This window comes from Elephantulus edwardii, unplaced genomic scaffold, assembly GCF_000299155.1.
Source record: "Elephantulus edwardii isolate Elephantulus edwardi_28Jun2011 unplaced genomic scaffold, EleEdw1.0 scaffold00045, whole genome shotgun sequence".
Lineage (NCBI taxonomy): Eukaryota > Metazoa > Chordata > Mammalia > Macroscelidea > Macroscelididae > Elephantulus > Elephantulus edwardii.
Window position 1 is genome coordinate 544,206 of NW_006399795.1, and position 25,614 is coordinate 569,819.

General features: G+C 49.1%; 1 protein-coding gene across 1 annotated transcript; it reads right to left on the reverse strand.

Moving 5' to 3' along the window:
* Positions 1-1,130: 1,130 nt before the first annotated feature.
* Positions 1,131-22,526, reverse strand: TNFRSF1B (tumor necrosis factor receptor superfamily, member 1B). Its single transcript, XM_006885889.1, has 10 exons — positions 22,508-22,526; positions 16,984-17,082; positions 14,011-14,139; positions 13,351-13,500; positions 12,880-12,973; positions 12,302-12,534; positions 11,481-11,558; positions 10,912-10,946; positions 6,153-6,360; positions 1,131-1,405 (listed from the first exon to the last, which is right to left on the reverse strand). Exons 1-10 carry the CDS (start codon positions 22,524-22,526, stop codon positions 1,131-1,133), a joined length of 1,320 nt encoding a protein of 439 aa, XP_006885951.1.
* Between the last annotated feature and the right edge of the window lie 3,088 nt (positions 22,527-25,614).

A 25,614-nucleotide genomic window follows, 5' to 3' on the forward strand; every position in this document is an offset into this window, starting at 1 on the left:
ATCCAATGATACACAACACAAATATAGACATACAGACACTAAATGGCTCTCAGCATCTCACATCCTCTCAGAATCACAGTAAGCACAGTACCGAAACGGCCATTCCCCTGGGGTAAGGACACCAGAAACAGGGGAAGGGACAGAGGAACCGAGGAGCACCTCAGGAGGGAAGAAGGAAGGACCAGGATGAGGTAGAAGGAAAGAGACGCCTATTTGGGGAAGGTCTCAGACATCTACAGTTCCATAAATTCCCTGATAGAAGAAGGCGTAGCTTCACACCTGCACATGGAGAGAGAGGGAGAGGGACAGAGAGTGTGGAGACAAGAGGGAACTGGAGTTGTGGACAACTGGAGTGAAGGCAGAGGACATGGTAGTAAACAAAGGGTCATATACACCCTCGTTGGGTGGTTTAAGGGGTTTTTTTTTTCCTTGCTGCATGATGCTTAATTTTTTTTTTTAAATTGCAATATATTAAGATATGAAGATTTCCAGTTAAGAGCTTCACATCAATCTTGTTAAGGGTTTGGGCCTGGGGCTTCTGGGCACTTGATTTTTATACTGGGTAATAACACAAAGTATTGACAGAGTGGATATTTTTCCAAAGGCCCCTGAGTAAGGTGGGGTACCTGGGTCCCCCACAGGGGCTGCCCCTCATCTCTGCATAGAATCATCTGCTAGATGGTCACCACCTCAGCCTGTCCTACAGATTCAACATTTAGGCTGAAGCTCTATCTTCCCTCTCTAGGTGACTGTCCAAAGTATCTACTTGCCAGCAAGTCTTTTTGAGAGGGAGAGTACAGGGGCCTCCCAGAAGCAAAGGTCACCTGGGAAGCCAGAGTTGACTACAAAACACCAAGTGATCCAGAAGCCAGGCTCACAGGTTCAGCTGGGGGCAGCTCAGAAGGGGGCTTCAGCTGCCTGGCAAGCCTAGGGCCAGCTCTGCTACTGCCCAGGCAGCTTTCCAGGAAGGAGCCCTCCATGCCTCATCTTTCCTGCCTGCAGGAGAGAGGGAGGACATGACGCAGAAAGAACTACAGCGTGGGGAGAATTTCAGGCTTGCTGGGACGATGAGCTTCTTCTCAAGGTTGCCCTGCCAACAGTCCTGTGTTGACATGGCCCCTGCCAGTTGGTTAACAGGGCTTCATCCCAACACCCAGCACCCCTAGAGGCAGCGGCTTCTCGGAGTTCTGTGGCAGTGTCTCTAGTGTGCCAGGCTGTGACTGAAAAGCACACTCCTCCTCGGAGAAATGGACCTTCTCATCCTTTGGGGAATCCGAGGGGCTGGGCTCCGTGTCCCCAGTCATGGAGCTGGCCTGGGAGGGGCACTTGGGGCCATGGTCAGAGCTGCTGCAGACATTCACGATGCAGGTGACATTGACCTGGGTCCCACCACCAGGAGAAGGCTCTGCTAGGCAAAAGATAGAAGAGGGGAGTCAGTCCCGGGGTCACAGGGCGGGGGGCATGCTCACAGCCTGTCTCCTGCCAAACAGTAGATTCAGGGGCCAGGGAAGTATTAGACCTCCCCCAAAAAAGAAGACAGAGTTCCAGCCCAGCTCTGCTGTCTGACCTCAGATGTGCCTCAGTCTCCTTGTCTGTCAACTAAAAATCAGTACAACCCGCCCAGTGGAGCAGACCACATGGATGGGAAGAGCCAAGTAGACAGGTTTTGCTACAAGAAAAAAAATCCATTTCTCATAAAGAGTCAGAGGTCTGAGCAGGGACAGATGATAAACTAGGTAGAATACTGGCGGATGAAGATAATGACGAGGATGTGTTTACCATTGGAAGGCATTGCTAGCAGCCCTGGCAGTGTCTATGATGAAAAGGGGGACTTTCTACGTGTTATCTGCCAAAGAATCCACATCAGAGGAATTGGAGATTATTCTTTTACTGAGATTAAGCACTGATTATTTTTTTCCCCCCATCTACATAAAGCTGCCTCTGAAGATTTCACAAATCTGGCATCTGGGGCAGGTGGCTTGTTTCTTCTCATGACCGAGGTCAGGATGGCACAGAGTTTGTGGTCTGATGACAACCCTAGTTTTGGATGCCTGACCTCCCTCCATATTCTTGGTCAAGTCATTTAACGCCTTGGATCTCAGTTTGCTCAGCTGTGAAGTGGGTATAATTTCAAGCAGAGAAGAGTCTGTCACGTTCACTGCTATATCTCCAATGCCTGCATGACTCCTGGGGACCGAGCGAGACTCTCAGTGAAGCAGAGATTGAAATCCGTTCCACACCTCCACTTGCATGATTACAGCCACCTCAAACTTCACTCTGCTCCCCACTTCTCATCCAGCCTGCCCCTTCCCTTCTCAGCTCACATTGCTATCCAGCACCCAGCTGCTCATGTCCAGGGCCTTGGACCTGGCCTGATGCTTTCTCTTCTTCCCATGCCCCATTTGCCGGCTGACCTAACTTCAAAAGGCAGCATATACTTCCCCTACTACCATCCCATGTAAGCATCCATCTGCTCACCGCTGTCTGCCGCCTTCAACTGCACCCCTCTGTGGTGAGTTCTCTACCAGGAGCCACAATCAGTACTTCACTCCCTTGGCTTCTTGAAGAAAGATGGTCAACGCTGTAATCTCTGACTTAGGCCTTCACATCTAAGCCTGCCTTTCCCAGTCTCCCCACCATCTCAGCCATCCTGACTGGGTCAGGTCCAGCCACATTCACCTCCCTTGAGCAGCAACTTGAGCCCTCAGGGCCTTTGTACATGCTGTTCCCCTGGCCTGGAAAGCTGGGCCTATTCACACAGCTTACTCCCTCCTTTCATTCAAGGATCAGCTAAATGACACTTCCTCCAGGCAGCCTGCCCAGATCTCCCTCTCTATAAATGTCCATCTGCCCCTCTCTGGTCTATGACCTCCAAGGCAACAGGCAACTTTCCTCTAGCATGTGGTTACAGTTGGCCTTCCCACCAGACACTGGGCCCAGGAGGGTAGGGTCTCTTTGACTGTTCCCTGCTCTGTCCCTACTATCTAGGACAGACACTCATGGTGAAGGGAGGTGAGGAATAAATCCAGCCCACAGGTATGTTTTGTTCTTGGTAGTGGGATTCAGGAGTCTGCCTTTTTAAGAATTAGGATTTCTGACTTTCCCTGGGAGGCAGATGTGAGAAAGAGGACACCATGCAAATCACAGTTTTGCACAGCAGCAGTGCAGGGTCTCTGAGAAGCAAGTCTCCCTCACTTCCCTGGCTGTAGAGGTGACCCGCCTCCCAGCACCCACAGGCACCTGCATTTCCTAACTGGTTGATGAGAAGCTGAATGATGGTACTAAACTAGGTGTGACAGGCACTGGACACACAATCATCTCTCAAAAAGTTCTAGTTAAAGCTCCTGCTCCCAGGACCCACTGAGTGTCTGCATGCATGTGGTCCTCAAGGTGATTGAGCAAGGCTAGCCTGTTGGGGTCCCTGCCTCCAGAAGCAGCACAGCCCTCACAGGAGGGGTGCAGCTATACACATAATGCTGGGAGGAAATTTCCACCTCAACCTTCCACAGGACCCAAATGTCACCCAGAGACACTATAGCCTTTGCAACACAGTGTATGGAACAGAGTAGGGGTGAGCTGGGGCACAGCCCACCGCAGAGAAGCAAGGAGCTCTGGTGGCCTAGTGGGTAAGAAGTTGCACCACCAACCCTAAGACATGAGGTTGGAATCCACTAGCTGCTCTGTGGGAGAAAGATAGGCAATCTCCTCTCAAGTGACCTGCGACCTCTGAAACCCGCTGGAGGATCAGCCATGAGCTTGTTCTGAGTTGACAGCACAACAGCACAGTAGAGAAAGTATAAGTGGCAGGAGGAGAAGACAGAGAATGCAGAGACCAGGAGAGGAGCTCTTGGGAGAAGAACAAAGAGAGGCAGAGGGTAGAAGGACAGGCAGACATGGATAGATGCTAGGGCCAAGAAAGCCACACATGGGTGGCATATGAGACTAAAAAATTGGAAGGCAAATCCAAGGGCTTGGGCAGACACTAGGAATTTCTATTTGGATCCTGTGGAGGCAATGAACAATGAGGGCCACTGGCTCTGTCTCAGACACCGGTCCAGTCTCTCCTTCAATGAGCTCTTGGGATCTTGGGTGGGTTGGGGGTTGTGGTAAGAGTAGGGAGTGAGGGTGGTGGGGCACTGACATCACATTAACGACGTCGCTGTGATGGATCTGAGAGAGCCACCAAAGCTCACACAGGCATTCAGGGGAGGTGTGTGTCAGATAACAGGAAGGGAAGGATGTTGTGGGCAGAAGCAAGGGGGTGCAGCATGTGGGGGAGCAGCAAAGCATGCAATGCTGGAGGGGGGCTGCAGGGTAGGAGTGGCTAGACCCAAAAGTTCCCATCTGGAGGTCAGCTGGTGAGATAGTGAGCCAGCCAGTGTCCAAGCCTTCTATAGTCATTCAGCACCCATCAAGCATCCCTGTCAAGACATACCACACCCTCATTCTCAAGATGAAACTGAGGCTTGGCAGAGTTAAAGTATCTGCTCAGATTCACTTGGCTCCCAAGGCTCTGAATCCATCCTCATTTCCTGACCTCACTCCAGCTGGCATGACCAGATGAAGGGGCAAGAAGCAAGCCAGCAACAGGACTCATTAGCAGTTTTGGCTTCTGCTTGGTAAATTAAACCTGAGAAAGCTCTGAAGTTCCCAGGGGACCCCTGCAAGGGCCTATGTGGGGACTGCAGATTCTAGTTCAGGGGTTCCATCTACTACAGATGAGATCTGCAACACAAATGCAGATTGCACAAACAGTGCATGGGCCCTATATGCCTCCATAGCTCCCTCAGAACTCCAATCCCCTAAATGGACGGGGCACCAGTCCCAGGACGAGGAGCCCCTGAGGTATCATGACTCATCCTTCTTGCAGCCCCTGGCTCATGCATTGACCAGTTGTGCGCCTTTTCCTCCAGGGGTCTCCATTTCCTTGTTTGTTAGAATGGCTAAGGTTGTATGTCAAGTTGGCTGCTGGTGATTCTCTGGTTTGGCTGCTAAGATACAGTCTTTCCCTTGATGAGATCTAATGTAATGAAAGCATCCTTTCAATGAGATCTGTTATCAGCAGCCAATCCACTGAAAAGAGTTTCATCATTGTATAACCTACACGGGACGTCGGTCAAAGCTTGCTTGCCTTTTACTAGAGCAGGATCCTGCATCTGCCTTGCCACCTCTTTGGGTTTTCTGGACTCAATAATTGGCCTGCCTTACCTGCTAATCTTGGATTTATCAGCCTCTGAAATGATGAGCCTTTCTCCTAAGGTCTGGTTCACCCACCTGGGACTCCCCAGCCTTGTACAAGTCATTCCTTGGAGGGAGGGAGGGAGGGAAGGAGGGAGAGAGAGAGAGAGAGAGAGAAGAGGAGAGCAGAAGAGAGGAGAGAGAAATGGGCAGTCTTCTTCAACTAAGATTTACAGCCCTAAAAACATGATGCGAGTATATATATTTATACTACATTGGTTTTGCTTCCCTGGAAAACCCAGTCTAAGATATCTGCAAAATGAAGATAATTTTAGTACCTACTTCTTAGCAACACTGCACAGATTATTTTTAGGTATGTAAAGTGTCCAGAAGAGTATCTGACACACCGCAAACACTCAGTAAGAAGAAGTTGTTATTCTTGTTGCTGTTGTTAATAGCCAGGAATCGTGATGTCCCAGCTTCCTTGGTGGTGTACCACAGCCCAGGGAGGGTGAAAGGAGCAGACAGACATGACTTCACCGGTGACAATCCTGTTCAAGGGCTTAAAGAGCCCAGCAATGAGGCCAATCCATCCATGGCAGGGGGCCAGACAGGACAGGCTTTCAGGAAAATTCCCTGTCTGGATATTAGGAACTAGAACGACAAGCTGGGGTTGTCCAGGTGCAGGGGCCAGGGAAAGGAGAAGGAGGTGCACTCCAGGTAAAGGACAAATGGGCAAAATTAAGGGGAACACAGCGGGTTCAGGGAACTAGGGGAAGTCCAGTGTGACCGGATATGGAAACTGAGCGAGGGGCAACGGGGATGAGAGCAAAGGCATGTCCAAGACGTCTCTCCCACCAAGAGCTCAGAGCTCCTGTGCAGCAGAGGCCTGGGAGGAGATAGTGAAGACCAAAATCAGAGAAGAAATATGGAGACAGGAGTAGGGACTGAAGCCAGGTGCAGCCCGCTCTTACCTGAGGTGGTACAGCTGGCCCAGGCCTCCCCGACACCACTGGCCTTCTCCATGCCAGGGGCCTGTGGCTGGTTCCTGGGGGGGCCTCTCCTGTCCGCGGCACTGGCCGAGCTCTCCAGGGAGCTGCTGCTGGAGCTGGTCGCCGTGGTTAACAGGTGCTGCTGCTCCGGCCCGGGAGCGCCTCGGGCCTTGTCAGGCAGCAGGTGAGGCTGGACAGAGAGGAGAGAAGCTGTTAGTTCCAGCAGCCTCTCATCCTGCCTCCTTCTCACCACCTCACCGCCATTCGCACCTCAGGCTGTCAGCACTTCACAGTTTACAAGGAAACTGACCACACCTGCACGTTCTCTCACCACACACAGTGATTTTAACAAGTTGAGATTCTCCAGGGGTTTGTGTTTCTCTGACTAGTGACTGGCTTCTGCCCTGAAGCAGGGCAGGCAGAGGTCAGGTAGTCTGCTCACCAAACTGCCCTGGTGAGCTAGGGTTTATACTGTATTTGGTATAAGAAAATAAAGGTCCAGAGAAGCAACCTTTCCTAAGGGCACCCATCAGAACAGGGAGACATAGTACAATTTAGCTTGAACTCTGGAGCAAGACTCTACCACTCATGGCTGTGTGACCTTAGACAAGTTACTTGACTTCTCTATGCTTAAGCTTTTTTTACTATAAAAACCATTTTTGTTATTCAGTCAATTCAGAGTCATGGAGACCACTAGTGTCAGCAATTGTGCTCCTAGGATTATCTAGGCCTATTTTTTAATCTGCTTGGAAGCTTACAAATCATGTTGGTTTTTTCATTCAATCAATCATACATTTTGTTTTATAACATTATAATTACAATTTCATTCAAGCATCCCTACACATTTTGTTTATAACATAAATTACAATTGCTTATTGCAATTAATTAATGACACTATCTGGTCAACCACTTTCCCTTCATCTAACTTATTTATTAATTTATTAACTCTTATTCCCGTCTCCCTCCCTTCCCATCCCTAGTAACCAGGCTCCATACAGTTTTCAATGGCTGGTTTTTCTGAAGTAGAGTGAGCCTTTCTTAAAGAGATGTCAGTGGGTGGACTCGAACCATCAACCTTTAGTTCGGTAAAAAATACTTAAAAATGGTTGCTAGCTTTCAGGGAGAGGAGCAAATGGGGCGGGGGAGGCGGGGTGGGCGGGGAGAAGGATGCAACAATGAATGAATGGAATTCCAAAATCTCTGTAGATGTTCATTGAAATGAAAAAGAAATAAATCCAAATATTAAAAAAAAATTGATAGCAAGTGGTTTTTAACTCAGGCGACCTCATGTGTTGGTAACAGGGTTTCCAGTGACTAGATTTCCAGAAGTACATTCACTAGGCCTTTTTTCTAAGAGGTGCCTCAGGTGGACTCCAGTGCAGCCATGTCCAGAGCTGCCTGTTCCCCATCTCCTCCTCTAGCTTCCCTGGAAGCAGGTGGGCCTGCCACACCCAGCTTTAGGGGGAAGGAAGGCATTTTTCGTAGGTTGCACTGTTGCGGGGAGGCCATGTGAGGCCCCCAGGGCCCACCTTCAAGCCCTGCTCTGAGCCAGGACAGGCAGGGATGGAGAAGCAGCCAAATGTCATTCTCAGAGCAGGGGCTTTTCTGACCTGTGTCCAACCCTCTTCTGTTGTTAGGTCAAGCCAGGCAAACTGAAACCCACAAAGGTCAGGGCCACCTCCCTTCTAGAAAACCACAAGTTACAAAGTTCAGGCAGACTCTGAAGAAGGACCCAGAAGGGGGAATCCTGAGGGGCTTTGTAGGAAAACAGGATCTCAGACATCCAGGCCCTGCACCCTCCAGCTCCTCCCAGCCCACTCCTGTCAAGGGAGAAGCAGAGACCCTTGGCAGATCCTGGCAGAGCTGAGGTCCTCCAGGCTACCATTAGGTTCACCCACCTGCATATACAGGTGTGAGGGTGTATAAAGTGTGTACACATACTTGGTTACATATAGCGACACGTGGGCATGTCTGTGAGTAGTGCTAGTAGCAATGTGCTTGCCGGCGGTGGTAGAAGCACCTCCCGCCTTGCGTCCTGGTTTCCTCTCACTAGCTATGCAACCTTGGGAAAGTTACTTAACATCTCTGAGTCCAAGTTTCCTTAGCTGTAAAATCGGAGCAATAATTATACTACCTGCACGTGTAGATAGAGTACATACAACAGGCTTAGTATGGTATTTGGCATTGAGTCAGCATCTCATAAATGTGGGCTCTCATTATTAAATACGAGCCCCTGCATGAGAGTGTCTGTGGGGAAATTGTAGTCACTGTCCCACTATACCCCGGGGATCATGTCTACAGCAAGAGGGACAGGTCGCCCAACTGAAGGTAGCCTGAGCACGGCCAGGATGGGAGTATTTACACCACAGAAATTGACAAACACCACCAATCGACATGCTTTCCCTGTAGAGAGGGGGTTGCCAGGGCACCAGGGAGCTGTGCACACAGCAAAGATAAGTTGAGCTGCTCACGCCCAGCAAAGGCAAAGCCCAGGGAAGGGAAAGAAGAAGTGAAGGCTCCTGGGCTGCCCCACAGGACTCAGGGCTCTGAGTCTCGGGAATCCTAGAGTTCAGAAAGAGAACTAGTGCCTGGGCTATCAGGGAAGAAATTGGAAGCATAGTTCTTCACATCACTGAACTGAGGCCAAAAAGAGAGAAATAAAATTAACATGCTGAAGGGGAGAGAAACAGTTTGATTTCCCAAACCAATCCTCATACTCATGGATGACTTATGTTCATACAAATGCTCACATACAAGGGAATATTCCAGGATAGAGCAAAGTGGGCTGGGCTAGGAGTCCAGAGACAACTCTGTGAACTTGGCAAGGTCCCTTTCCGTCTCTGTGCTTCTCTGCAACAAAGCAGGAAATTAAATCAAACTGTGGAGGATAGAAGGAAAATTGATGCCTTTGAGCTGTGGTGCTGGAGAAGAGTATTGAATATGCCACGGTCTGCTGGGAGAACAAAGAGGTTCATCTGAGAGAGGGTGAAACCAGGCTGCTCCTTGGAGGCAAGGATTCTGAAGCTTCATCTGACATACTTTAGACATGCTGAAAGGAGGGACCAGTCCTTGGAGAGGGACGTCATGCTTGGGAGAGTGAGGGGATAGTGCAGGAGAGGAAGACCCTGGATGAGATGGATTGCCTCAGTGACTGGGGTAACGGGGGTAGTTGTGTCGGAGACACTGAGGTTGGCACAGGATTGAGCAGAATTCAGAGCTGTTGTATATAGGTCACTATGAGTCACAAACGACTCAACAGCACTTAACAACATGTTTTCTACCAGACCTACTTGTGGCAAGGCCTGTGTAAGTCTCAGGCACGGAGCTACTCAAGACTGAGCTTTTTCCTAAGCTGCTGGTTGGCAAGCAGAGCGATTTGGTGACATCTGAAGACTTGAGCCTGTCACTGACGGCACCGAGTGGACAGAGGCTGTGGATGCTGATAAACATGCTGTTTGCATGGGCCAGTTTCTTCCAAAGAAGGAATCAACGGCCTAAAATAGTCAGTGTTGAGGTTGAAAACTCCTGCCCAAGCAAAACAAGGGACATAGAGGAAGCACTTCAAACTTGCCTTCCTCATCTGTAAAAATTGTGTAAGAAAACAAAAATGAAAAAAACAGCCTTGCTTCACTCCTTCGGGGCTGCAGCAGGCACCATGTGCTGGCTCGCTCCTTCAACACCCACTCCCAATCCCTGCAACTTCTCCCTCATAAAACCAAAGCAGCTGCCTCCCAGTTGAGGCTGATGCGTGGTGACATCACGGGCGTTGGAGCGGCCCTGTGCTCCATAGAATAAGCAACTCCATAATGAAGAGCTCTGTAAACGCAACAGTGTCGTTCCCAGCTGAGGAGGTGTAAGCATTGTAAGCTGTGCCATGCACACACTATCACAGGCTGACTGCTGTCAAATCGCCCTCCCCCCATCTGGAGGGACCCCACACACAACGGAACAAGGCACTGTCAGGTCCTGGGTCGTTCCAAAATCAGTAGTGAAAGGGACAACACAACTCACATGATGTTCACTGGCTGATTTTAAGAAGTAGTTGCCAGGCCTTTCTTCCTAGTCTGGAAGTTCCACTGAAACACGTTTGGCACCCAATCAACAACCCAGTGTCCACTGACAGATGAGGGGTGGCTGCACATGAGGGGCTTTAACCGGGACTCCAAACCCGGTCTCTGCATGGAAGGTGAGAATTCTACCCCCGACCCACCAAAGTCTGAGCAGACGTTATACCAGTCACTGTCCACTCTGCCCAGGGTGACATAGGCGCCAGGGTAGAACTGTGTGCCACTGGGTTATCATCAGTGGCTGGATCTTTAGAAGAGATCGCCGGGCCTTGCTTCGAGGCACATCTGTGTAGATTCTAACTTCCAGCCTTTCCGCTAGCACATTAATCAGCGGTGCCACCCAGGAACCTTGAATAGACTCTACTCCCATACAGTGAGGACAAAGCAGAGCCTCTCAGACATGTTCGTATCTGCCCCGGGCATTGGCCTCATGCTGCCCACCAACACCACTCCCTCCTCTGCTCCTGATGTGGCATTTCCTGTTCAGAGTCTCTTCGTCTCATAGAGGTTGACGTCAATCTCCAAGGACAGACCTTCACTGCCCTTGCTTTGGCCGCCCTGCAGCTCTGCATCCAGTTTGATGCTAGCCAGTCAACCTGAATGATTTGCCACTTGCCATGGGACACCCCAGCCCACCACTGAGGATGTCAAGGAGAAGGCAGAAGAACACTCACCACCTTGGCTTCTCCAGGCAGGCAAGAGGGCTTCTCTGTGAAGAGACGGGACAAGTCAGAGAAAGTGGCATCCCCAGGCCTGTCTGCTCTAATAAAGAGAGTCACATGGGGCCCGAGCAGAACTAGCAGAGTGGGCCAAGCCCAGGGGAGAAATTTCCTACCAATGTGATCCTTGCCCCCTACCCCGCACATCGCGGGCAGGGCCACCAGGGTTCCCTCCCCCACCTACCATGCTCCCACTGCCCTGACTTGGCTCCTGTCACCCCTTCTGCTCAGGATGCCCTATTGTCCCTGCACACTGACCCCCAGGTAAATCCCCATAATACCCAGGAAACGCCTGGACAGAAATCCTGAGCTCCCACCTCCTCTGTCAGTCCTGATCACATCAGGCCTTCTAGTAAGAGCTTTGTAGGAATATGTCCACTCCCTGACTGCAAGCCTCTACACAACAGAGGTCGTGGTGGCCAGCTCTGCCCACTTCTTGAGGGGAGTCCCCCACAGGCACCCTGACACCCTTATTGGATAAAGGCTGAATGAGCACGCTCGGGAAGGCAGGGGCAGCAGCTTACTTTTCCTCTGGGTCAGGATGATGCAGTTCACCAGCATTATTAAGAGCAGTCCCACAGCTGTCATGCCCACAATCAGCCCTAGAAGAAGAAGCAAAGCTTACTTGGTCTCTAGGGAATGTCCCAGGGCCAGGCAGACCAGCGGCCAGGCAGCTAAGTCAATGACCACAGAGGGCCCGAGTTGTAAGTCCCATCTGTGATTGTTGTTGTCATGTCCACTACAACTTCTAGCGACCCTATGATTAACAGATCTGCACCTTGCCCAATCTGGCACCGTTCTTTTGATCTCTGATATTCTTGAGCCCATTGTTTTAGTCACTGTGTTAATCTGTCTTGCTGAGGGACATTTTCTATTATCTGTCCCTCCACCTTTCCCGGCATGATGTCTTTTTCCAAAGACTGGTTCCTCCTGGCAACATGCCCAAAGGATGCGAGAAGAAGCCCAGTCTAGACTCTCAAACTCAGTTACAAAACCGATACACACAAAATTGAGACCCAAACAAAGCAATCTGCAAGGTAGATGTAGCCCAAGGACCACCAGCTTGAGAGATCTCACTTGTTGTAACTCTAAACCCAGAAAGGAGCCTAGAAAATGGACTGACTTCAGCTCTCCGTCATCTTTGAGATGGTAACATGTGGACCACAGGCAGGACCCCATCTCTACCATTGTCACACACTGACCTCCACCTCTCCCTTCCCGGGGACTCTTGACAGCACTGAGTCTAGGGAGAGGACTGACTTTGTTGCCACCTGAATCCTAGGACAGAGCACTGCAGGCCCTCACCAAGACCAGGGGAATGACTGAATAGCCCACTGTGACTTACCGATTGGCAGAGCCATGCTGGCTGCACTGAGTCCCTCAACTGGGGGACTTTGACCCAAAGACAGCAGCGGGGAAGTGCTTCGAGTTACGTCAGGTCCTGGTGTGGGTGTCATGGGCTGGGGTCTTGGGGCCTCTGGCTGGAGTGTGGGGATTGACCCCAAAATCAGGGTAGGACCTGGTGGCCCACAGACTGTGTCCATGCTTGCGTTGCCAGGGACGGCCACAGAGCTGCAGCTGGGGAGGAGGAGGCTTGGTCAGGAGGCAGCAGAAGACAGATGGTTGGCTGCCTGACTAAAGACAGGCCACGGTGACTGGGCCATCCTGGGGAGTCCCAGTGGCCAGGATGGGAAGTGAGTGTCTGTGCCACATCCTCTCTCAGGTTGGTCCTTTCCTCTCCCTCCCTCAGTATCCCCATCCCCCACCCCATGTTCCCACCTTGAGATCCACCTGGACCAGGGGTAGGTGGGAGGTTAGTAGGGCTCAGTAATGCCTCTACCCAAGTCAATGAAATGGGGGTATTTCAGGTACTATTGTGTGGCCCTCCCCACTCCTCCAGTAGCAAGAGACTCAGCCACTTACATCCGGTGGGGCCTGCATGCATCAGTGGATGAAGTTGTGTTGGAGAATGTCCCAGGGGCACAGGGAGCGCACACCACATCTGACGTTTCTGTTCCTTCAGGGTAGAATTATGATCTGTCACCAACTCAACCTCATGGGACAGGTGGGCCTTGGTAATAGAGGCCCAAGCAAGAGTCCAAAGACTTCTGTCTGCACCTCAAACTTTCAACACACAATCCCTCTTCCTGGGGTACTTCTTAACCTTATATTAGTTTAGGGCTCACCAGATCCACGTCTGGATCCCCTGGGCCCAGCATACAGTAGGCACCTAATCAGAAGCACTGAGCAAAGACCCAAAGGTGGATAGACAGATGAATATGTAGCAAGCAACTTGGATGATGCTCCCAGACTGACCCGACTGGTATATGCCCATGATGACAGAGGGATTTCAGGAAGGGGGTCCTCAAGGTCTGCCAACCCTGGCTTTTATACCTGGTTTGGCCACTCCGAAGCCAGGCCGGCATTTGCGCAGTGGTGCACACAGCCGACACCCTTCCTGCCTCTTCAGGGTGCAGTACCAGCCTGGCTTGCAGTTACAGATACGATTCTGTTCCCGAGTGCAGGCTTGAACCTCCACCTGGTCTGGAGAAGCAAGAAGGCATCCCAGGGTCATTTCTGCTGCTACTGTGCCGCCCACTCTTCCCTTCCCTTCCCTTCCCTTCCCTTCCCTTCCCTTCCCTTCCCTTCCCTTCCTGCCAGCCTGGCACTCTGGAAAGTTCTCATCTACAAGGAGGCTGTGGATACCCCTCAGCATGGTAGCAAAAGGGACACTGGCCAGAGAGTCCCAAGGTCTGCTGTCTTGTTTCCGCTTCACTAGGGCATGATCAAGCCATGGCTGACCCCAAGATATAACGTCCCAAACTCCAAAATGAGCTCAGTTCCCCTCTCTCATCCCTGTCTGCCTGCCTGCCCCATGGGGCTTGAAAAAGGTTGAGAGAAACAGGATGAAAATGTCACTTGTAACCATGTGAACAATTAATCCTGGGGAGTGAGACAACTGGCCTGCACAACCACGTCTTGGGTAAGGGGCTAAAGTGCATGCTGGCCAGCCGAGCACGCCGGGGCCCACCCCTCTCTCTGGAACCCACTCACCGGAGCTGCATCGAGAGTTACAGCTCAAGCACTCAGACACCCAGTTCCAGAGCTGGGTGTACGTGCTGTCCTCACAGGTGTCACACACAGTGTCAGAGGTCGTGGTGCAGAAGTTCTTTACATGTTTGCCTGAGAATGCAAAAGACAGGTCTTAGCGACTGGGTCTCTGCCCTGGTCTCACCTATTAATCATAGTCTGAGAGTGCTGAGGCCTAACTGGAAGGCTCTTAGATGAAGTTTCAATTCCTCTATCCACTCTCCTTACGCGAGTCTCTCAACTCTCTGAATTTAAGAAGCACACAGATCTGAGTTTTAATCCCACATCTGACATACTGCAGTGGTTGCTCGACCTGTGGACTCCCAAAGCTCCTAAAATCACCTCCTTTCTGCTCTTTCCAGAGACCTGAAATTCTACCATTGGAAGCTTACTCTCAGTCAATCAAACTTTAGAGAGAACTAGTTTATCTTTGGAAGCAGGAGTGGCACCCACTTCCTGAACAACACACCTCTGGAAACTCTATAAACTTTGAGAAATGATGATAGTTATAGAAAGGCTTCAGGGCTTTTGTTTGTTAAAGTCGCTATGAACTCGACAGCAATCAATAATAACAATGACAACAGTTTGTCTATCAGCTCCTTTCTTCTTTCCAGTTGGCTAAAGTTTTCCATCTGTGGGTATGGACTAGAGATAACTCAGGAAATCAGGAATGTAGTCCTAGGACCCTAACAAGGATGAGACTCCAAAAGATACAGAGAGAAGGCAAGATAGGACAGGAGAATATTAAGGCAAACCTTGAAGGAATTTATTCCTACCCAGCTATGTTCATTAACTGTTAAATTAGTTTCTTAATGTTGTTTAGGTGCCATTGCATCAAGTACAACCCACAGAACAACAGATCTGAAACCAGCCCTATCCTGTGTCATCCTCACAATCTCTGACATACATACTTGATTAGACACTTGCGTAGGGCCCCCTAAAATGGCTGGGGAAAGTGACAGGTACATTTGAGCCTATCCAGGCTCAGGCTAGTAGCTCAACCATTCCATTAACTTCCTGATATCCTCAAAATAAAATCTAACCTCTTTGCCATGGTCTCTGCTTACCTCTTCCTCATGTCCTACCACATACCCTTCTCTCACTCTAGACCACCCACCTTGGCCTTGGTATTCCTCAAGCCTACCAGACTCCCACCACAGGGCCTTAGCACTAGGCTGTTGCTTCAGCCTGGCCTGCTGTTCCCTGGTATATTTGCATAACTTGCTCTATCACCTCCCTCAGGTTTGGGCACAAATGTCATCTCATATAAAACTCATGTCCACTCTGCTTGTTTCCTTCAGCCTTAATCTTTCTTGTTTTTTTCACTGCACTCACCACTCTGATATGACCACAAATCTCTTCTATCTCCTGGTTTTGTTTGTGGCCTCCATTAGAATGCAAATTCCATGAGAACAAGGATTTTGTCTACCTCGCTCTCTGCTTTACTCTTAGCACAGTACCGGACACATTGGAAGGCCTTTCTGAATATATTCCAAACCTCAAACTCATTGACATAGAATCAGAACAGACTCATAGCTGGCCATCCATTGGATTTTCTGGGCTGTAAATCTCTCTAGAGGAGACTGTCACTTTCCCTTCTTTCTCAGAGCTGTTGGTGAATTTAAACTACCAGAAGCAGGGGTAGCAGCTCCACTTCCTATGGGCTACATCACAAGAGCTCACTTTTTAAATACAAATGTGTATAAATGAATGAAAGGATGGATGGCATCGTGATAGGCCACCTGGCTCATCCCACTGGGAACTAGACTCAGATCCGCCCTCTGTGGAATGCGTATCCATTCGTTGATTCAGTCACATATGTACTCAGCACCTACTGTATACCAGGCTGTGTACGAGGTGTTAGAGATTCAGTGGGAGGTTGGGGAGCAAGACACAATTCCCATCCTGGAGGAGCACACAGTGGTGGTGGGAGAGATGCATGCAGAGAGTAGTCAGGCCATTTTGCACAGTGTGAGAAGAGCCGCGATGAGGGCCACCGAGGGCCGGTGGGGACTCAAAGGACGTCATATGAAACAGGCTCCTGGCAGGGATAACAAAGCCAGGATTGAATGGAGGAAGGGACACCGACCAGGAGAAGGAGTTGAGAAAGAACAGAGAGAGTGACGTGTGTTTTTGCACAGAAGCAAGAAGGAGCCTAAGACCAGCTTAGAGAAGGAGTTCAGGAAGTGAGGACTCACAGAGGAGAGGAAAGAAAATCACAGATCCCGAGAAACAATTAATCAAAGGATCGCTGGAACACATGGAAGTCAACCTCCCCTCCCCTGAGAGCAGAAGAACTCGATGGTACCCAACAACCGACCGTTGTTGACTATTCTAAAACAGGGGGCAGTAGAGTAGAAAAGGAGAAAAATGTGGAACAAACTCTAAAATCACAAAATTGACCTGGCATGTTTGTCCACTAGGAACTGGAAGAAACCCTCACACCCTGACCTTCAGTAACCTCTGAGCCCAGAACTAAAACTCACCCCGTGGGCCAGCTTCTACCCCGCGGGCCAGCTTCTACACAAACAGCTTATATTTAATGAGCACCAAGGAGGTGCTGGCTCCTTAAAACAGTCAATCAATATCATAAGAGCAATATTTGCCCAGGAAGAAAGCTCACGAAAGCTCAGAAGGCAGGAAGGGGTAGGATATGAGGAAGGAGGGAAAGGAGAATCCCAGAGGAGGAAAAGCACTTGGGGGGGGGGCGACTCTAATTAATGCCATAATACAAAATCTATACAAATCGCTGAACAGGAAAGTCAAGCTTACACTCAAAGCACAATATAAATAAATAAGGAAGGACAATTAAAAGCAGCAAGGGCTCTGCCCTACTGGTCCAATCCTTCTCTATAATCACATACACATCTTCGGGGAACCAGCCCCCAGAGTCCCAGACTGGTCCAAGGCTCAGGATCCAGGTGAGGGGCTTCTTACCCGGTGGACACTTGCTGCAGCACATCTGGGCCCTCTGGTCATAGTACTCCTTGGGCCGGCACTCTGTCCCAGGCTCCAGGGCGTAGGGAACAGCAAAGTCTGGAGGAGGGTGGGAAGGATAACCGTCAGCACAATGACTTCTCAGTGCCACCACAGCTGATACCCTGACCCCTTCCTGGGGTCAAATGCCGGGTCTCCACTGACATGGGTAATTCTCGGCTCTGAAGGGAGAGAGGGGCTGATGCCGCCTCCTTCTCCCCCCTCAAGCCCACAGGCAGGCAGTCTTCCTCCCAGTACAAGGTTGCCCTCTGCCTGGAAGGCCTCCTCTCTCCTTCTAAACGGGACAAACTGTCTCCCAAATCACCCCAAGCAGGAGGGTGGACGTTGCTTTGCCCCAAGAGAATCCTCAGCACTAACTACAGGAGCTCCTCATTCATAAGGGCCGAAGAAAAGTGCAGGAGCAGAGCAGTCGTCAGCCGGGGTGGGGGTGGGGGCCGTGAGGGGATCTGACAGAGCAGACCACAGGGCCAGTCTGGCTGGGGGCAGCATTTCCTGTCAGGGCTCTGGGGGCCTGATGGGAAAGGACGTTGCCTTGGCTGAGACTGGGCTTTCTCGAACGTAGGGTCCTGGTCGCCAAAGGCTGGCAGGTGGACCACCAGTGCCCCTCTCTCCCCCCAGCCTCCCCACCCGCTGTCCCGCCCCAAGCAGCTTCTGAGTTAACAACCTGCGCTCCGCTGCCTCCTGCTGCTCCGCATGGCTCCAGCTCCAGCAGCCAGCCCGCTGGTGAAAAGCTCAGCCCTTCCTTGAGCTATCGTGAGCCCTGTTTATCCTCTTAGATAGAAAAGAGAGGGAGGGGGGGATAAAAGCCAAAATGAAGCCCCGTCACGGCTAAACAATGAGGAACAGAAAGTCCCTCCTCACTGAGTGGGCAGGACAAAAGGTCACTCCCTCCACCACGTGGCTCCCAAGAGCAGGAGCTGGGTCCAAACCACAGCCTTGACAGTGGACGCAGGTCACTGCAGCGACTGCCCGGCCACCTCTGAGAAGAGCCGGGGCTCCCAGAGCCTTTACGTTGAGTTGGGGAGTCTGAGTCACAGTCCACTCCCACTCCAAAGAGGATCTCTGATTAGTGGTTTAAAATGAGGAAATAAATTGAAAAGTACTCAGCATATTTAGCAAACCCAAACTTTCAAAACATGGGGTTCCAAGATGAATATTTGGAAATCATTGATGAGAGTTAACTACCCGTTTAACAGTCGGGGAAGCTATAGTCTGGTGGTGGAAGAGGGAACTAGGAAATATGTATCACAAAGAGATATAAAAATGCTCTCAGGTCTTTATATCAAATTTGTGAGGTAGACATGATTGCGTCCATTTTACAGAAGACAACACTAAGGCAGAAAGGTGTGGAGTCTCAGAGACTCTGAGCAATCCAGAGCCTTGTGGGTGACAGACCCCTCATCTGCCCATAGGCCTCAGAGCTGTTTCAGTCCAAGGTTTGTAGCCCCTAAGTCCTGTCTTTAACACTGGACTCAATCATCTTCAGAGAGGAGGTGCCTGAGTTACGGGTCACCGGTGCTAGGAGTCCCTGGGTCCTGCAAATGGTTAATACACATGGCAGCTAACTGAAAGGTCAGAGGGTTCAGTCTACCCCAAGGCACCTCAGAAGAAAGGTCTGGTGCTCTAACTTCAGGGAAAACACGATAGAACACAGTTACTCTTGTGGGGATGATAGGACAACTGGTTATTAGAGTTGCTGTTGATAGTCTTCTCATCAGCCCTGGGGGATAGGGGGGCATCTAAAATTTCCTAGATGGCCAAAGAGGGGCCAACTGTCCCAAAGTCACAGTGGGAAAGCCCACACTCAGCACCTCCTTGTCTATCTCCCTCCTTTTGAAGGACCACGATTGCCCTGTCCTTCAACACTGATGAGACCCAAGACTCTAAAGGCCCAGCTGAGTAGTCCAGGCTCAGCCTTCATGACCCTCTCCATTTCCCCACCACGCAGCCTCCAACCTAGGCAGGTGCTGTGTTTGTCATCCCAGCTTTGAGCCCTGCCCTATCAGGCTATCAACTTTCCTTCAGGGAGGAAGAAAATACCTTAAACATCTACTGTGTGTCAGGTCAACTTGCAGGTCCTTTATTTCCACAAAACCCCCCAAAAGCAGGTGTGAGAGTCCACTCCAGGGCTCCGAGCAACCAAGCTACTTGTCTGAGATGCTCCAGGAAAGAGGGATGAAGCTGGGGGATAGCCAGGCTGCTGCTTTTACCCCAGAATATTTCCTACTCCCCAAGATGGAAGGAGTCAGCTCCAGGCCTCCATCTGACCTCTAAATCTTTGCTACACCACCAGCCCCCAGTTTCCCCTGTCCAACGCTGAGTTAGGTCTTAGGCTTTTACACCTGAACTTCCTTTTCTCTCTCTTACACACACACACACACACACACACACACACACACACACACACACACACTATGGGAGACCTCTCCTGCCCTGAGGCCAATATTCTCAGATCTCAACTGAGAAGGAGCCAGCCAACAGGCAGACTCCTTCAGCAAAAGACAGCCATCCCTACCCAAAGTGGCCATTTAGACACTAGGCTTTGAGCAGGCCCATCACAAATGGCAGGCCTGGGGCAGCCAAGGGTGAAAGGAAGCAATTAATGAGCCAGGAGGGCTAGGTTAGATGACAGTGCTAAAAAGGAAGAAGAGACACAGAAGTGGGGACAGAGAAAGACAAAACATCTTAAAATTGGTACAAGCCTTAGAGATCACCTCAAACATGCATGCCTACATATGACTTGCCAGACATTGTTCTACGTGTTAGGGACCTGGCATTGAAGAAATCAAATTTCCCACCACTAGGAAACTAATTGTATTATGTACTGTTGAGTCAGAACCGACCCACAGGTGACTCTCTAGCAGGATTTCAGAGGCAGTAAATCACATAGACTATGAGATGTGAGCCAGCCAGTGAATAAGGATGACAGAAGAATGGAGGCCTTTGAACTGTGGTATTGGAGAACAGTGTGAAGATCCCATGGTCTCCCAAAAGAATAAACAGATATGTCTTGGAGAAGGTGTAGCCAGAGTGCTCTTGAGAGGCAAAATTTGCAAAGCTTTGTCTCACATACTTTGGGCATTTTGCTAGGAGAGGTTACTCCTTGAAGAGAGACATTATGCTTGGAAAGGTGGAGGGAGGCAAAGGAGAAGAAGACCTCCAATAAGATAGATTGGTACAGCGACTATAGCAGTGAGATTGAACGTGTCAGAGATTTTGAGGATGGCACGAGACGGAACAAGGTTCAAGTCTGTCGTTCAAGTACGAGTCATATTTGACTTGTTGTTACGCCCGGATCAGGTGCACCTTAGTCTCCAGCCTGACATCATTGCTCTTCAGTATTCTTGAGAGGTCCCTCACATCTGACTTTCCCAATGCAATTAGTCTCTTGATTTTCTGGCTGCTGTTACCAAGAGTGTTGATTGTGGAGCCGAGTAAACTAAAACGCTAACTATCTCAGTCTCTTCACCATCCATACTGATGCTGCCAATTGGCCCAGTGGTGAGAATCTTTTTTTTTCCTTGATGTTGAGCTTCGATCCATATAGGAGGCTGCAATCCTTGACCTTCTGCAAGTGCTTCAGGTCCTCCTCAGTTTCAGCAAGCAGGATTGTATCATCTGCATAACACAGGTTGTTGATGACTCTTCCACCAATCCTGATGCCACATTCCTCCTCATGCAGCCCAGTGTTTCGGATGATCTGTTCTGCATACAGATTGAAAAGGTATGGAGACAGAATACATCCCTGACAGACCCACTTCTTGATTTTGAACCATGTAGTGTCTCCTTGCTCTGTTCTGACGACTGCCTCTTGGTCCAAGTATAGGTTTCACATTAGCATAATCAATGGGATTCCCATTCTTCTCAGAGTCAGCCACAGCTTGTGATCCACACAGCCAAAAGCCTTTGCATAGTCAATGAAGCACAGATAGACATTCTTCTGGTATTCTCTGCTTTCTGCCAAGATCCATCTAACATTAGCTATAATATCCCTAGTACCACGACCTCTTCTAGATCCAGCCTGCACATCTGGCAGTTCTCTGTTGACATATTGTTCCAAACGTTTTTGGATAATTTTCAGCAGAATCTTGCTTGCATGTGATATTAATGATATTGTTTGGTAATTTCTGCACTCCTTTGGGTCACCTTTCTTTGGAATGGGAACAAATACTGATCTTTTCCAGTCAGTCGGCCAGCTGGCTGTCCTCTTTCTTGGCACAACTTAGTGAGCACATCCAGTGCAGTGTCTGTCTGTTAAAATATGTCAGTTGGTATGCCGTCAGCTCCTGGTGCCTTGTTTTTTGCCAATTCCTTCAAAGCAATTTGAACTTCCTCCTTCATCACCATAGGCTCTTGCTCATATGTCATATCAAGGCACATAATAATAATAAGTTAATACTCCAGTGGACAGACACAGAGATAGGATACAACGTGAGGTGGTAAGAAGAGCTAAGAAGGGAAAAGTGTGGGACCAGGAACAAGAGAGAGGGCACTCACTATGTTCAGTGCTTAGCTAAGTGACTAGAGTTGCTGGAACACAGTAGTGAGGGTAAGGAATGGACATTAGACAGCGATGGTGGTGACGGGAACAGCAGGGGTGGCAGCTCTTTATAACAGCTTAAAGTTGATATACTATCATCATTCCCAAGTTACAGATGAGAAAATTGAGGCTCAAAAATGTTTCCTCACTTCTAGTGCTGTTTATTCCCTGACATTAATAAGCTGGCATATTTGTGTCCCCCCACCCTATGAATACTGACATTCAAACCTCATCTATCTGATCATGTTCAGTACTCCCTCGGCTCTAGACAGCAACCTAGCTTTTTCAGGCCTTGTTTTCTCTCATGTAAAGAACGGAATGGGTGCCCATGATGGGCTAGACTTTTCCTCAATTTGGATGCTCCTTAGAGATGGTGTGAAAAAAAAAATGTGGTCAATTCTGAGGCTTCAGAAGTATGAGGTAGGTAAATGGCACAGTCTTACATTGTTGTTGTTGTTGTTGTTAAGTGTTGTCAAGTCATAGATGACTCACAGCGACCCTGGGGTTTCCAGAAGCAAGCTATTTCAGAAGTGGATGCCACTCCTGCTTCCAAGCTTGTTTAAATCGCAGAAGCTCTACCAAACACTGTACCATGGGTAACCATTATCATATTTGACACATCAGTGTCACAGTGTTTAGCATCACAGCAAATACAAGTTACCTCTGTACAGAAAATGGACCAGTGCTGTATCACTTAGAAGAATGTTTGACCAAAAACACTTAAAACCAGTCCTGAGGGCCACAGATTAAAATCACCCACCTTTAGCTTGGTAGCATAGCTTTCTGTCCACTAGGCCAACTGATCTCTCTCTATGATGTTGTTGTAAAGATCTTATAAAGATGGAAAATCTGAGCAAGTAGGTGGGGTTGGATGAGGGCAGCCTGAGCAGACGGTCTCTATGAGGATTGACACAGAGGTGTTACCTCCAGATACACTGGGCATCGGGCCTTACAAAAGAGGCACTGGACTTGGCATAGAGGACCTTGATTTTGATTTCCTATAGGCTAGACCCTAGGAAATTTTAGTCCAGGTGGTGGGTGGGGAAGGTTTAAGCAGCCAGCCACAGCTCACAGGGCTCAGGTAAAGGGACATATGACCATGTGGTGGTGAATCCCTGAAAGTCAGCAGGAGAAAGCGACCAAAGTCAAAGACAAGGGCAAAGTCAAGCCTCACCTGATAAATATGAGACTGACCTGATAGGCAGGGGGGACCTGTCCTACCTGCTGCTCCCCATTTTCCCCACTCTTTTTCTTCTCATTCTCACCCTGGAAAGCCAGAGTCCTCGAGAATGAGCTTAGTTCAAGGTGGGGATGCAGAGAAGGGAACCTCTTACAGCCCCCGCCCCTGCTTCCTTGTGGGAAGAGCCTGAGCAGAGGAGGAAAGAACATTATTTGTTTGTTTATTGGTTGCAGTATGTCATTTGTTGCTTTTTTTTCCCTTCAGAATTGTGATGTGGGTAAAATTTTGCAGAGCTAAGTGGGAACATTCAATGATTCATACCTATTTTGTTTTGTGATATTAACTGCAAGCCCCAGACTGTGACAGCACTCTGCCCACATCCTCTCAGTTTGCTGTTTCTATTAGTGCATCTTCTGTATCCATTCCTGCCTTCTTACCTTTAACTCAGCGCGTTGCTGTCAACTTAGAACCAACTCATAGCTGTCCCCTTGTGAGTATCCAAGCCTGTAAATCACACAGGAAGAGATTGCCCATCTTTCTCCCGGGGAGCCACTGACGGATTTGAGCTGCCAGAGAGGAGCAGTCTTTGGTTTAGGGAAACAAGTAACTCCCTGTAGACTATGTCACCATGCATTAGCCCTGAGCAAGTGCTGGCCTTTAGGTCTTGTATGATTGATTGTTCCAAGGAGTGAGTTGTGTCATTGTTGTTGTTGTTGTTAGGTCCCATCAAGTTGAGCATGACTCACAGCGACCTTATGAACAAAAGATCTGAACCCTGTTCTATCCTGCACCATCCTCACATTTCCTGACACATGAGAGCCCATTGCAGCAGTTAACGTGTCAATCCACCTGGTTGAGGGTCATCCTCTCCTTTGCTGAACCTCCACCCTTCCCAACATCATGTCCTTCTCCAAAAAATAGCACCTCCTAGCAATATGTCCAAAATATATTAGGCAGAGCCTCATCATTCTCGCCTCCAAAGAGCATTCTGGCTGCAACCTCTCCAAGCCATATCTGTTCATTCTCTTGGCCATTTATGGGATCTTCAGTGCTCTTCTCCAACACCACAACTCAATGGCATCAATTCTTTTTCTGTCTCCTTATTGCTTGTCCAGGTCTCGGATGCATAGCAAGTATTCCCAAAGACTATGGCCTGCATCAGATGCACCTTAATCCTCAAACTGACATCACTACTCCTCAATAATTTGGAAAGGTCCCTAACTGCAGATTTTCCCAGTGCAATGTGTCTCCTACTTTCCTAATATTATTGCAGTTAGGCTGCTATTATTAGGTGCCATGGAGTTTGCTTCAAGCCATAGCAACCCTCTATACAACAGAACAAAATTCTGCCCCATCCTGTGCCACCTTCATGATTTCTGCCATGTTTAGCCCATTGGTGCAGTCCCATGGCAATCACTTCGATTAGGGTCTTCCTCTCTTTCACTGACCCTCTGTTTTTCCAAGCATGATGTCCTCCAGTATTGGTGCCTCCTGATAAGATGCCCTAAGTACGTGAGACAGTTTCATCTTCTTCGCTTCTAAGATGAACTCTGTTGCACTTCTTCCGACACAGATTCATTTTGTTCTTTTGGCCATCTGTGGTATATTCAATATTCTTCACTAACAACTCAACTCAAAGGCATCAGTTCTTTAGTCTTCCTTATTCATGGTCTGTCACATCCATACGAAGCAATTGAAGACCGCATCTTCGGTTGGTCACACTACAGTCTTTAAAGTGAAATCCTTGCTGATTAGCATGTTAAAGAGACCTGTCTTATTTGGCTGAAAGATGAGCTGTGGCCTTGAGTTCAGTTTCAGGCTCAAAGGGCATGTAAAGGCCATAGTCATCAGGGTTCCAGCAATCTTTATTAAATGAGCAAGCCTGACCTCTTGAAAATTACTATTATTTTGAGTTTTGTTCCACAATTCCCCCAACTTTATCCCCTGGACTTCTTATTGAGATCTATTTCAGAGCAGTCAGAGTTCTTGCTGGTGTTGTTAGGTGCCATTGAGTCGAATATGACTAATAGTGATCTAACGAATAACGGCTCTAAATCCAGTTCTATCCTGTGCGTCTTCACACTTCCTGACACACAAGAGCCCATTGCAGCAGTCACCATGTCAATCCATCAGGCTGAGGGTCTTCTTCCCCTTTACAGGCCCTCCACCCTTCCAAGCATCATGTCTCACTCCAAGGGATAGCTCCTCCTAGCAACATGCCTGAAGTTTGTAAGGCGAAAGCTCATCAATCTTGTCTCCAGAGAGCACTCTGGCTGCACCCTCTCCAAGACATACATATTTGTTCTTTTGGCCACCCATGAGATGTTCAGTGCTCTTCTCCAACACCACAGCTCAAAGGTGTCAAATATTGTTCTGTCATCTCTTCATTGTTCAGCTCTCAGATGTATAGCAAGTGATCAAAAGGACCTTGGCCTGAATTATATGCACCTTAGTTCTCAAACTGACATCATTACTCCTCAGTAATTTGGAGAGGTACCTAACTTCAGACTTCCCAGTGCAATGTGTCTCCTGATTTCCTGACTGCTGGTACCAAGGATGTTAATTGAGGGCACAAGTAAGATAAAGTTGCTGATAGATTCACTCTCTTCTCCATCTACCATAATGTTGCCTATCAGTCCAGTGGTATGAATCTTTGTCAGTAGTGGTACCAAATAACCAGCCAGTTCATCTTAGATTCCAACCCATGGACACTCATGTATGTCAGGATCGAAATGTATTCCATAGGATTGTCAATGGCCGAGTTTTCAGTACATGTCCATTCCTTTCTTCTGAGACACCTTTGGATAGTTGCAAGCCTCTAAAACTTTTCAATTAGCACCAAATCCTATTA